General features: G+C 43.7%; 1 protein-coding gene across 1 annotated transcript; it reads left to right on the top strand.

The window, feature by feature from the left end:
• Positions 1-5607: 5607 nt before the first annotated feature.
• LOC125541193 (E3 ubiquitin-protein ligase RING1-like) lies at positions 5608-6474 on the top strand. Its single transcript, XM_048704659.1, has one exon. It carries the CDS (start codon positions 5702-5704, stop codon positions 6260-6262), a length of 561 nt encoding a protein of 186 aa, XP_048560616.1. The 5' UTR covers positions 5608-5701; the 3' UTR covers positions 6263-6474.
• The last annotated feature ends 7720 nt before the right edge of the window (positions 6475-14194 follow it).

The following is a 14194-nucleotide window of genomic DNA, read 5'->3' as shown; positions in this document are numbered from 1 at the left end:
TCCATGTCTCTCAAAACGCTTTTGGAGCCCCGGCTCTAAGCTGTAAAGCATGCCGCACTGAACAAGGGAGTAGTCGTCAACACGTGTCTGCCAAGCGTTCATAATGTCTTGGTTCTGTGGGACGGGAGGATCACCTAGCGGTGCTTGTAGGACATAATCTTTCTTGGCAGCTATGAGGATGATCCTCAGGTTCCGGACCCAGTCCGTATAGTTGCTGCCATCGTCTTTCAGCTTGGTTTTCTCTAGGAACGCGTTGAAGTTGAGGACTACGTTGGCCATTTGATCTACAAGACATATTGCAAAGATTTTATACTAAGTTCATGATAATTAAGTTCATCTAATCAAATTATTAATGAACTCCCACTTAGATTAGACATCCCTCTAGTCATCTAAGTATTACATGATCCGAGTTAACTAGACCGTGTCCGATCATCACGTGAGACGGACTAGTCAGCGTCGGTGAACATCTTCATGTTGATCGTATCTTCTATACGACTCATGCTCGACCTTTCGGTCTTCTGTGTTCCGAGGCCATGTCTGTACATGCTAGGCTCGTCAAGTCAACCTAAGTGTTTGCATGTGTAAATCTGTCTTACACCCGTTGTATGTGAACGTCTGAATAAAACACCCGATCATCACGTGGTGTTTTGAAACAGCGAACTGTCGCAACGGTGCACAGTTAGGGGGAACACTTCTTGAAATTATTATGAGGGATCATCTTATTTACTACCGCCGTTCTAAGTAAACAAGATGCATAACTTGATAAACATCACATGCAATCAATTAATAAACGTGACATGATATGGCCAATATCACATAGCTCCTTTGATCTCCATCTTGGGGCTCCATGATCATCTTGTCACCGGCTTGACACCATGATCTCCATCATCATGTCTCCATGAAGTTGCTCGTCAACTATTACTTCTACTACTATGGCTAACGCGTTTAGCAATAAAGTAAAGTAATTTACATGGCGTTCCTCGATGACACGCAGGTCATATAAAAGAATAAAGACAACTCCTATGGCTCCTGCCGGTTGTCATACTCATCGACATGCAAGTCGTGATTCCTATTACAATAGCATGAACATCTCATACATCACATATAGATCATTCATCATTCATCACAACTTTGGCCATATCATATCACAAACCACTTGCTGCAAAAACAAGTTAGACGTCCTCTAATTGTTGTTGCAAGTTTTACGTGGCTGAAATAGGGTTCTAGAAAGAACGTCTTCTTACCTACGTTAAAGCCACAACGTGATTTGTCAACTTCTATTTACCCTTCATAAGGACCCTGTTCATCGAATCCGCTCCAACTAAAGTGGGAGAGACAGACACCCGCCAGCCACCTTATGCAACTAGTGCATGTTAGTCGGTGGAACCGGTCTCACGTAAGCGTACGTGTAAGGTTGGTCCGGGCCGCTTCATCCCACAATACCGCCGAAGCAAGAAAAGACTAGTAACGGCAAGAAAGTTGAAAAATCTACGCCCACAACTAATTGTGTTCTACTCGCGCAAGAAGAACTACGCATAGACCTAGCTCATGATGCCACTGTTGGGGAACGTTGCAGAAAACAAAATTTTCCTACTCGTTTCACCAAGATCTATCTAGGAGTTCATCTAGCAACGAGTCATCAGATGCATCTACATACCTTGTAGATCGCGTGCGGAAGCGTTCAAAGAACGGTGATGATGTAGTCGTACACGACGTGATCCAAATCACCGATGACCAAGCGCCGAACGGACGACACCTCCGCGTTCAACACACGTACGGGACGGGAGACGTTTCCTCCTTCTTGATCCAGCAAGGGGGAAGGAGAGGTTGATGAAGATCCAGCAGCACGACGGCGTGGTGGTGGATGCAGGGCGTCACAGTAGCAGGGCTTCGCCTATACTGCGAGAGAGAGACGTAACGGGGAGAGAGGGAGGCGCCAGGGGCTGGTCTAAAATCCCTCCTCTCCCCCCACTATATATAGGGGTGCCATGGGGGGGGCGCCGGCCCTAGTAGATGAGATCTACTAGGGGGGCGGCGGCCAAGGGGAGGTTTCCCTCCCCCCCAAGGCACCTAGGGGTGCCTTCCACCACATGGACTCTTCCATGGTGGAAACCCTAGGCGCATGGGCCTATAGGGGCTGGCGCCCCAGCCCACTATGGGCTGGGTTCCCCCCTATTTCAGCCCATGGGGCCCTCCGGGATAGGTGGCCCCACCCGGTGGACCCCCGGGACCCCTCCGGTGGTCCCGGTACAATACCGATAACCCCGAAACTTGTCCCGATGGCCGAAACAACACTTCCTATATATAATTCTTTACCTCCGGACCATTCCGGAACTCCTCGTGACGTCCGGGATCTCATCCGGGACTCCGAACAACATTCGGGTTCCTGCATATACATATCTTCACAACCCTAGCGTCACCGAACCTTAAGTGTGTAGACCCTACGGGTTCGGGAGACAAGCAGACATGACCGAGACGACTCTCCGGTCAATAACCAACAGCGGGATCTGGATACCCATGTTGGCTCCCACATGTTCCACGATGATCTCATCGGATGAACCACGATGTCAAGGATTCAATCAACCCCGCATGCAATTCCCTTTGTCAATCGATATGTTACTTGCCCGAGATTCGATCGTCGGTATCCCAATACCTCGTTCAATCTCGTTACCGGCAAGTCACTTTACTCGTACCATAATGCATGATCCCGTGACCAGACACTTGGTCACTTTGAGCTCAATGTGATGATGCATTACCGAGTGGGCCCAGTGATACCTCTCCGTCATACGAAGTGACAAATCCCAGTCTTGATCCATGTCAACCCAACAGACACTTTCGGAGATACCCGTAGTATACCTTTATAGTCACCCAGTTACGTTGTGACGTTTGGTATACCCAAAGCACTCCTACGGTATCCGGGAGTTACACGATCTCATGGTCTAAGGAAAAGATACTTTGACATTGGAAAACTCTAGCAAACGAACTATACGATCTTGTGCTATGTTTAGGATTGGGTCTAGTCCATCACATCATTCTACTAATGATGTGATCTCGTTATCAATGACATCCAATGTCCATAGTCAGGAAACCATGACTATCTGTTGATCAACGAGCTAGTCAACTAGAGGCTTACTAGGGACATGTTGGTGTCTGTTATTCACACATGTATTACGATTTCCGGATAATACAATTATAGCATGAATAAAGACAATTATCATGAACAAGGAAATATAATAATAATGCTTTTATTATTGCCTCTAGGGCATATTTCCAACAGCCCTTCCCAGTGCTTCATCATGGACAGGTGCTAAGCATGCCATATAAGCGAAAAAATGACATGGCACAACATTTAAGGAGGGGAGAGTGTATTTTGATGACCCCGGGAAGAACCAATGCCAAGCACGAGAACCTAAGCAAATCACTTAAATGAAACAATTTGACCAATGCATGAAAGACTTTAGGTGCTAACTCATTAAATAAAATGTGCTTAGCAACAACAAGTTAAGCACCTATGCATTGAGGAGTTGAGTTGCTAAGATATTTGATGCACTTAGCACCTCATCTAAGCATCTTTGCATTGAAAGAGGTCTAACGTCTATTTCATATAAATACGGACCTAAAATAAATTTGAAAGGAAATGTAACCTAAAATCAAAGGGCGCCATGGCTTGACCATGTGATCTCATGGTCAACGTTATTTAAGATTACCACCAGACTAGTACAACACAACATGTTAGAAGGGATAAATATTTTTCATGTTGTTCTATGTAAGAAAACAACTTATATTCTTGTGTTTGTGACATTAAAAAAATGTTTATGTGTTACCAAAAAAGGTACATGACATTTAAAAACCATTGTGAAACATATTTGTGTAATTAAAAAATATACATTGCATTTTAAAAATGTTTATACAATGTTCCCATAGTTAAAAAAATATTTCATACCATCCAAAAATGTTTAACATGTATTTTAAAAAGTTTCAAAAACTTGTATTTGATAAAATGTTAATCATATGCTTAAAAAAGTAAAAGTGTTTAATTTTTTAATATGTATAATGGAAAAAATAGACATCAAAACATATATTTAAAAAATTGTTAATCATGTATTCGGATAATGTTAAACAGATATTTTAGAAATATATGTTTTTACGTGTAGTTTTTTCAATATACATCTTAAAATATTTTTATACGTGTTTAATAAGTTTTAAACATAAGATTACATTTTTTCAAGTATAAGTTTTTTAAACTCTTTTTGAAAACATGATAAACATATTTGGATGGTACGAAACATTCTTTAAACTGTGCAAAAGAAAATTTAACTATGCGAACATTTGTTAACATTGTATAAAGCTTTTAAAAATGACATGAACAATTTTTTGAAATGCGTGAACATTTTTGAAATTCAACATATGTTTTTTAGTTACACAAATATATTTTACAATGTTTAAACAGTTTTAAAATCTCGTGTATATTTTTTTGTAACACACAAACATTTTTTACATGTCGCAAACACAAAAATATAAATTTTTTTCTTACATAGATCAAGAAGGAATATCAACATGAAGTTTTTTTTATCGCTTTTGAAAATGATGTGTTGTCGTAGCCTGGTGGTAGTCTTAGTTAACGTTGACCATGAGGTCGGATGGTCGAGCCATGGTGCTCCCTTTTTTCGGGTTACATTTCCTTTTTGACTTTATTTTTCGGTCCATGTTTACATGATATACTACATATTAGCTCTGCTGTTATCAAACATGAATGATCATCGTTCTACTGCTTGTCCACACAAGCCTACAATGGGGAGGTCGCTGGTTCGAAACTCCCTACCATCAGTTTGCTTTTTATCATTTTATTTTAGTGGCTTAATACGTAAATAAAAAAGGCAAGGGCTTTTCTATAAAATCCGCCGTGCGACAGCGGCAGGCCCTAGCCACGCAGGCATGCCATGTAGGCAACGGGTACGTCCGCATACATGAAATGTAACTGTATATGAATGCCCATGCAAGTTTGATATAAGTTTATGCATCAAACTGACCGTTGCATATAAGTTCTATGACTTCTAGTATATTTACCTCTAAAAAAACTGTTCAGGAGCTTTTGGAAGCTTCCCAAAACCGGCATGGGAAGGCTTTGGGAGCTTCTCGTAACCGGGAAAGAGGGGATTCGTCTGGTGCGTTAATATGGGCCAGCCCAATTTGATGAGAGAGCACGGCGTTTGCAAAAAAGGAAGAAACCAGCGCTTTAGGCGTCGTTTAGGATTACACGCGGACCAGCACCTCAGCCGCCCAGCCAGTCCCCTGCTTCCACAACATTCCGGTCACATGCCGAACAGTGCAGTCCTCAGTTGACCCCACCACTGACGGCACCGACGAAATATCTGGAACGTTCCGGAACCACGCGCTCCCGCCGTCGCCCCTCCCACCCAACCGATTCCAACCCGACCCGACCACGGTTTAACGTCCTCCCCAGTCCCCAACCGCGCAACGGAAGCCACCACGCCATCAGGAAAATTGGGGCCCACAGCTCAGAGACCCAGCGCGCCAGCCTAGAATCTTCCAGAACTTTCACCCCACCCATCGCCCTCCGCCGTCTTATAAACCCCTCCTGTTCCAAATCCGCTCAACATCTCACGAGAAAAACAGAGAACTCGCCGGCAGAGGCTCCTCCTCTTCTCCCCTCTCGCTGTCGGCTCCCTCCCTCGCTCCCATGGACTCGGCGAACGGCGACAACATGGCGGCCGGCATCATGCGGCTGCTCATGCTGATGGTGAGGGGGCCCTCGGCCGCGGACGCAATGCCGGGGGCGGGCGGCGGGCGGGTGACGGTGCATCACTTCATCCTCGGCGGCGACCTCTTCTCCGGCGAGGTCGGCGGCGGCGTCCCGCCGGCGTCCAAGGCGGCGATCGCCTCGCTGAAGGAGGTCCAGGGCGCCGGCGGGGACGGCGAGGGCGAGGGCTCGCTGGGCGACTGCGCGATCTGCCTCGACGCGTTCGGGGCCGGCAAGGAGATGCCGTGCGGGCACCGCTTCCACGGGGAGTGCCTGGAGCGGTGGCTAGGCGTGCACGGGAGCTGCCCCGTCTGCCGCCACGAGCTCCCCAAGGCGGACCCGGCGGCCGAGGAGCAGCAGCAGCAGAGCGGCGACGGAGAGAGGCGCGGGCCCAGGGGCGCGGTGCTGGTCAGCATCGTGACGCTGCGAGGAGCGGAGAGGCCGCAGGAGGAGGAGCAGAGGGAGGAGCCGATCAACATCCGGATCGAGGACGTGGATTAGGAGTAGGGTTAGGCTTCCAATTGGTTCCGATTGGTTCGTTTCAAGGCGGCGGCGGCGGTTTACTTTTCTTCATCATCTTCGTTGTACATACACCAACTAGTAGTTGCTGAAGAGGAGAAGAGGAGGAATTGGGGGTAAAACTGTGTACATAATTCAGATGCGGAAGATGCTGTGATGTCAATGAAACTGGTTTTTTTCTCCCTTCAGACAAAGCACTGTGTTTGCAATTCTGCTGCGCAGCCAAATTGCCTGCTTCCAAATTCCAAATTCGCAATGATCTTGTCAAATTCCTTGTTGTTTCTGCACGGTAGCTTCAGGACGAACGGATTTGTGCATCCCATCGTTGGTTTCGGTAGGTGCTGCGCCCAGCTGCTTGCTGGTGCTGTGTATGCGTCAACATCGAGACTGGAGGGGTGTGGCTGGTCGCGTAACATCTGTCAATGTGGTTGGTGATCGAGACGCAGCTGCTGCATCGAGGCTGAAGGCCACTCTCTGCACTGAGCCGGAGAAAACGACGGACCGTGAAAGGAAAATGGCGACACATCTGAATACTCCAGTAATTCTGCTGGGGACTGGGGTTTATCCTTATTCTTTTCCGGGTGCAGATAAGAGCGGCTGTGACCTATCCTAAGACCTCAACACTCACCTCCCGGCAACCTGCTCCTAAAACTGGGATGGTGGCATCTAACCCATCCCCAAAACTTAACTCTTAACAATTTTTATTATTATTTCTGCATTCCTTTAGAAACATTTCAAAGCAATTGTTTTCAATAATTCAAACTCAGACACAACATAGGGTTCAAATGAAAGCAAATATTCTGAATGAACATGATGCAAATATGATGATATGTGAAAGATCTACGGTCCAATATATGTCCAATATATTGCCACATGCGCTCCACAAAGGCCATCTCGCAGTTGCCCATGAGATTGCCGGTGGTTATCTCTTTAATGATCAAAGTCATGGTCATCTCCCCCGCAATAAAAAAAAAGTCATGGCTATCTCGAATTCATCTTCTTACTCCTCCGACAATGAGTTGCTGAAAAAACTCTTGAACAAGTCTCCACATATGTCAACTGCCTCACAAAATTATTATTTTTTTCAAAAAGGGAAACTCACAAAATTAATTGAATGACATATTCATTTAGAGAATATAACAAGCAAAAGTGAGATGGGTTAGATATGCCTAACTTTCAAATCTGGCAGTTTTGGGGAGTTAAAGAATTTGTTTGAATGGATTAAAGTTGCTCTAGTAGTACGGCATTCGCTTCGCAAGATCTTGAACATCGCTCTCCTCCATCATGTGACCTCCTTCCTCTTATACCCCTTCCGTTCGTCCTTGTGCAAGTTTCCTCAACTCATAAAGCGTGCGGAAGGTCTCGCTCGAAGACTAACGTGTTGTTCCACTGTTCTTGTATTAGTTTTTCTAATATGTTTATTTTATGCATGGAGAAATCTCTGACATGTTTTGGCTGTAGAAACTTTTAAAAAAATAGTGTGGACTTCTCTTTAGTTTCGAGAAAACCAAATAGGAGGAAAGTTCACAATTCACTATTGGGAAAATATAATTAGTCATTTTATTATGAAAAAACAGATAAAAACAGTGTGCCTTTCTTTAATAGGAATGGCATGGCACACAAATCTTACAATAACATTCACATGCATACTATTTACACTTAAATGACCCCCATTTTACGGTGCTCTAACGGGTCAATGAGCTAATAAATCTTCTATACAACAATCCTCTATAACACTATGCTTCCTAGTTTTAAAGAGTCTATATTCAGTTGAGGTCTCCAATTAAAATTCGGTCACATGATTTTGACCGGGTCAACCATCTCTCAAACCTTTCTCGTTCAATTCATTTATACTATACACTATGCTTTCTAATTTTGAAGGCCTCACAATTTAGTTGAGATATTCAATTTAGAATTGGTCACCCGATATTTATCGGATCAACAATTTCTCAGACTCTCGCACTCAATTCTTTTAATTCACTATGTTCCCTAATTTTTAAGCTCTTTAATTCAATTGAGGTATTTATTTTTGGATTTTGTTTACAATTTTGACTGGTCCAACGATTTTTTAAATCAATCAGCAGCAACTGTCCTATACAAACATATCAATCCTGTGCACCCTCCCACCATCCTGGAAAAAGCATGTGACTGTACCACCAATATAGTACATGCAACGCCGACGCAAAATTTTTCCCACATAAAGGTTGGTCAGTAGATAACATAGAATCAACCACGAAAGGCCCACCGAATCATCGCATTATAAATAAAAATTAAACACACTCCATCATCTCCCCCACCCGTCAAACTAAATATTCCATTAGTTCCAAATTATAAGGTGTATTAGTTTTGTGAGAAGTCGAATTTCTTTCGCTGACCAAGTTTAGAGCAAAATTATCGGCATCCACAATATTAAACAAAAAATGTACAGAAATTCATTTCATGATGAATCTAATCATATCGATATGATATTATGGATTTTGATATATTTCTCTACAAATTTGATCAAACTAAAAGATTCAACTTTTCAAAAAAGTAATACACCTTCCCCGCAAAAAACAAGTAATACACCTTATTTGAAAATTGATTTTCTAAACAAATCCAGCAACACCAACGGGGTAGCAAAGCGCACCCAACCCTTCTAGTTAATACACTATGCTTCCTAATTTTTAAGGCCTCACAATCAATTGGGTCTTCAATTTGAAATTGGGTCACTCATTTTTGACCGGGTTATTAATTTCTTAAGGGCCTTTCTCATTATATCATTTTAATTCATCATGCTCCTAAGTTGAAGCTCTCTCATTTGATTAAGGTATTTAATTTTGGATTGGATTCACTTTTGACCGGGTCAACAATTTTTTCATATCAATCGGCAACAAACCGGACTATAAAAACATATCAATACCACACAGCTCTCGCCACCTAGAAAAAAGAAGCGCAAAGATATGATACTATAACACTAATATAGTGCATGCCACCGACGTAGAAAATTCCCCTACATAAGTAGGTTGATTAGCAAATAATGTAGAATCACACCGCGAAAGGCCCACCAAAACACCGCATTATAAATAAAAATAAAATACACTTCATTATCTCCTCAACTCACCAAACCAAATACTCTCTCGGTTTCAAAATACAAGGTGTGTTAGTTTCTTGAAAAGACAAATTTCTTTAACTTTGAGCATGTTCAGAGCCAAAGATATCAACATCCATAATACTAAATAGATAAAATAGGAAAATTCATTTCATGATGAATCTAATGACGCCGGTTTGATATTATGGATATTGATATATTTCTCTGCAAATTTGGTCAAACTTAAAGAGGTTTGACTTTTCAAAAACTAATGCACATAATATTTTGAGATAGAGGCCCTGTTCTGATGTCCTCCCAACTCCAAAAACTCCTCGAATCGAGCTTTTGATGGTAGCTTCCAGTTCCACGCAGCGACAGGAATCCTATTCGGTAGCATCGCTGGCTTCTTGCGTCGCCACCATGGGTCGGCAGCATGGGTGGCCTGATTGAGCGCCTTAATGGGCCGTTCTTGTGTACGAGAGAGGGATTCAAGGGGGAAAGGGTCGGGCAGTTCTATTTCGACAGGGAAGAGGATGCAACGTCTTCTTTGACGGGGGCAATTCTCTGTACATATGTCAAACTCTCAGCTTCTCAATTTGGTGGAGTTGGGCTTTCCCAGCTTCGCAGTTTTACACTACGGTCAGCTACAACTTCTCAGATCCAGCTTCTTGGTGCTAAAACGTTAGGCTCGACTCCAACTTTGAAGTTTGTGGAGTTGGCAGCTGGAGGACATCAAAACATGCCCATAGGGAGTAAAAAAAATATGAAAACCAATAACACCAACGACGCAACAAAGCACACCGTACCCTTCTATTATCTCTACTATATAGTACACAAATTTTTGAACATGGACTCGTCGCCCGCCATGATGTAGAAGCATTTATTAGCCATTGATTTCTTACCCAACCCAACTGATTCAATGGCTCTGGTTTCAGGGATTTGCTTGGTGCGGCCACACGCCAGAATGAGGAGCCGGATCCTCTAACATGCACGAGAGAAGTCACACAGCTACAGTAACTTATGTGTAGAAAATGGAGAAGGGATGTCAGGAAGGCTAGCACTGTCCGTGAATCACTGTAGACCCAACACTATTCATGAGTTACTGTAGATAATTGCTGTTTGTAGATCCTGTATTAGATCATGGTTTAGAGAAGTCTGGTGAAGGGATGTCAGGGTACTGTAGCTTTTCCTGACTTCCCTCCTAATGTTAGAGGATCTGGATTCCCAGAACGAGGTGGAGACGGTCTTTCTGGAATCATCGTGAACCCACTATACACTTGCATTGTTGCACACTCACGGTCTAGTGTTGATGAGATCAAAAGTTCTATACATGATCTTATGTGGCTGTTTTCTCAAGCTCCCATCGTGTAAAGACATATGGACATGAAGCCATGTAGAATTGTATCGTGTAACTTCGATTGTAGTTTGATCGCAAGACATCGCGTGCATATCACATGCCATCTACTAGTATATCACAAGCCCGAGGAAGCTGAGGGTCTCCACTTGCCTCGTCATTATCATATCCCAGGCGCCTTGTGCGCGTGGGCCATCGTTTGGGGAAGGTGTTGCATTATACTCCTCAAGTAGATAGTACAGCTCTCTGAATAAGGTTTATGATTCCATCAAGTGTAACAAATCAAGTGATCTAGACCTAGCAAAACCGCGTTGATGTACTATAAACAACAACTGCGCTCAAACATCGAAGCATGTGGACTCATCACCAGGGAACCAGACTAGCAAAGAACTTGAAAATGAGGAGCTAGTTGCACAGTGACACGGCTATTTTTTCTATTGTGAAGCGATATAGATGGACTCGTTGTTTCCTCGGGACTCATGAGAAGGCATCAGGTTAACACTGATTTATTTTCTTTCGAGTCGTCCAACACTAACATATTCAGTCCAGGCTGAGAAGCTAGCGAGAACAGCAGGGGAATCAGAGAGTGCTGGATGTCAGACCAGTTCACCGCGTTCAAGCAGCGGATTAAGCCCGTACGTACATACGTACCTGGGTCCGGTCCTTGGCCCTGGACGCGGAGGTTGACTCCGACCTCTCATGGACTGCTGGACGTCGCTAGGCCCTACGGCCTACGGGTGCGGTGCTGGACCTCTGGACCTGTTTGATCGTCCGTGACTGCACGTAGGAACGCAATGCTTCTCGAGATCGAGCGGGAGTACGAGGCGTGGCGCGTTGCGGGTCTGATTAAATTGGAGATCTTCTCTTGCAGCTTGCATGTTGATTGTGAAGAATAGCGAGTACTCTCCTGCAGCCAGTTCCCAAATTACACCCGTGCCATGATCTTGTCAATTTTGTTGTTGTTTCTAACAGAAAATTGAGTTTGTTCTTTGATGTTTCTAGCTGCATGGTGGAAACGCAAGCTACCGGTCTATCGCGCACACATAGGACGTGTTTGGCACGAGGGCCTGTCTCGCTTATTGATGCGACCTACTCTCATCATGCCTCTGACACCTCGATAATGGGCAAGCTCAATATTGTAGCTTCCCGAAGCAGTTTGGGAAGCTTATGGACCACTTCGGACCAGCTTTTTACACGAACATGTTTCAAAATTGCATAAAGATTTTATAAAAATGGCACAAACTTTTTTTAATCACGTGAAGATTTTTTTGAATTGTCACGAATTTTTGCTGGATGGTGTGATTTTTTAATTTCAAATTTGTGGAACATATTATTTATGTTGTACAAACTTCTAAAAAATTCATGATGAAAATTTTAAAACTCCTGAAATTTCCTAAATGCTATGCACTTTTTTGAATGGTATGAACATTTTCTAAAAATTGGGTGAACAAATATTTTACATTGCATGAACATCTTTTAGATGCACGATGGCTACTTTTTAAAGTTTAAATAAATTATTTCCAAATTTGAAATATAAATAGAGTATTAAAACCAAAAATAAACAGCAGAATATGACGTGCTAGCGAGCGAGCACTCCTCCCACGCTGGGCTGGCCCATTTAGGGCATCCCTCAGCTTAGCTTTTTTTGAGAGCAACAAGTTAACGAGCGCTCCTTCGGAAGCCTCGCAAAGATCAGCATCGCTTGACGCGCTCTTAGCCATTCGCCACGTGTCGTGCTTTGCGCGCTCTCTTCCGGATTTATTTTTTTATTTCTTCGCACGCGTTTTCGGCTTTTTAAACTGTTTTTTTCGGGGTGGGACGTTTTGGTTTTCCACCGGTCTTCCTTAGCTTTTCGATCAAAAAACGGTTTTACTTCCGCGAGAGGCACGGTTTGGTTTTCGCGAGAGTCAGACCCGTGCCTCCCGAAAACGGAAAAAAACACGTTTTTGTTTCTTTTTCTTTCGCAAGAGTCACGGTTTTGCTTCCACGAGAGGCACAGTTGTGTTTTAGCGAGAGTCACGGACATGCCTTTGGGAACCGAAAAAAATGCATTTTCTGTTTTTTTCTTCCGCGAGAGTCACGGTTTTGCTTCCGCGACCGGCACGGTTGTGCTTCCGCGAGAGTCATGGCCGTGACTCCTCGGAAACGAAACAAAAGCGTTTTCTCTTTTTTCTTCCGCGAGAGGCACGGTTGTGATTTTGTGAGAGGCACGGGCATGCCTCTTTCGAAAAGAAAAAAAACCCGTGCTCCTGGTTCAGCTTTTTCATCCGGTTGTTTCGTGAAAAAAGTTTGTCAAAATCTATCAACATGGAATCTAGTTTTGAAGATCTCGATGCGAGGAATCCAACGGTGAAAGCAGTTCGAGATTTGAATGCACGATTTAAGAGATAAAACGTTTCGAATAAACAGATCTACGAAAAAAAGGAAAACTCCTAGATTATGACAAGTGGCGCACAGATTTAAGAGATAAAACATTTTGAATAAACAGATCTACGAAAAAAACTTCAAGTTTATGACAAGTGACACACATATAACGCGTCACTTGTCACAATATAAAAAGGTTGAGGTGATCTTTGCAACGAGTATTCCTCAACTAATGCCTTCAGCTTTTTTCGCCTCACTAAAGGCGAGACAACGACGTGCCTCGTGTTTAGTTCCCGTTGGGGTTTAACGTTTCCTCAAAGCCTGGCCCAGTGGAGGTTACGTGAGGGCATGCAGGTTCTTGCCACATTCTATGATTGCCCACAAAATTCCAACCCCTAACCTGTAAGCAACTAGTTAACGAGCACTTCTTCGGGAGCATCCCAAAGATCAACGCTACATGTCGTGCTCTGGGTGCTTTCTTCGGATTTGTTTTTTTCGCATGTGTTTCGGTTTTTTAAACGGGTTTCTTTGACGTTTTGGTTTTCCACCGGTCTTTCTGAACACTTGGGCAAAAAAAATTCAAAAAAAAATTTGCGCGAAAAAATACATTTTTTTCTTCCTTTCGCGAAAGTCACGGTTTTGCTTTCGCGAGATGCACGGTTTTGCTTTCGCGAGACTCATGGCCGTGTCTCTTGGAAATAAAAAAAACTCATTTTCTATTTTTTCCTTTCGCGAGAGGCATGGTTGTGCTTTCGCGAGAGTCACGGTCATGCCTCTCGGAAACGAAAAAAAACGTGTTTTCTGTTTTTTTCCTCCGCGAAAGTCACGGGTTTGCTTCCGCGTGAGGCATGGTTGTGCTTTCATGAGAGTCACGGTTGTGCCTCCCGGAAACGAAAAAAACACGTTTTTTTTCCTTCCACGAGAGTCATGGTTTTGCTTCTGCGAGAGACACGGTTGTGCTTTCGCGAGAGCCATGGCCGTGCCTCTCAGAAACAGGAAAAAATTGTGTTTTCTCTTTTTTTTGGTGAGAGGCACGGTTTTGCTTTCAGCGGATGCACAGTTGTGATTTCGCAAGAGGCATGGGCATGCCTCTTTCGAAAGGGGTAAAAACGCGTGCTCCCGGTTC

This window comes from Triticum urartu, chromosome 2, assembly GCF_003073215.2.
Source record: "Triticum urartu cultivar G1812 chromosome 2, Tu2.1, whole genome shotgun sequence".
NCBI classification, from domain to species: Eukaryota; Viridiplantae; Streptophyta; class Magnoliopsida; order Poales; family Poaceae; genus Triticum; species Triticum urartu.
Note: the sequence above shows the minus strand (reverse complement) of the source record. Positions and strands in the feature narration are given on the sequence as shown.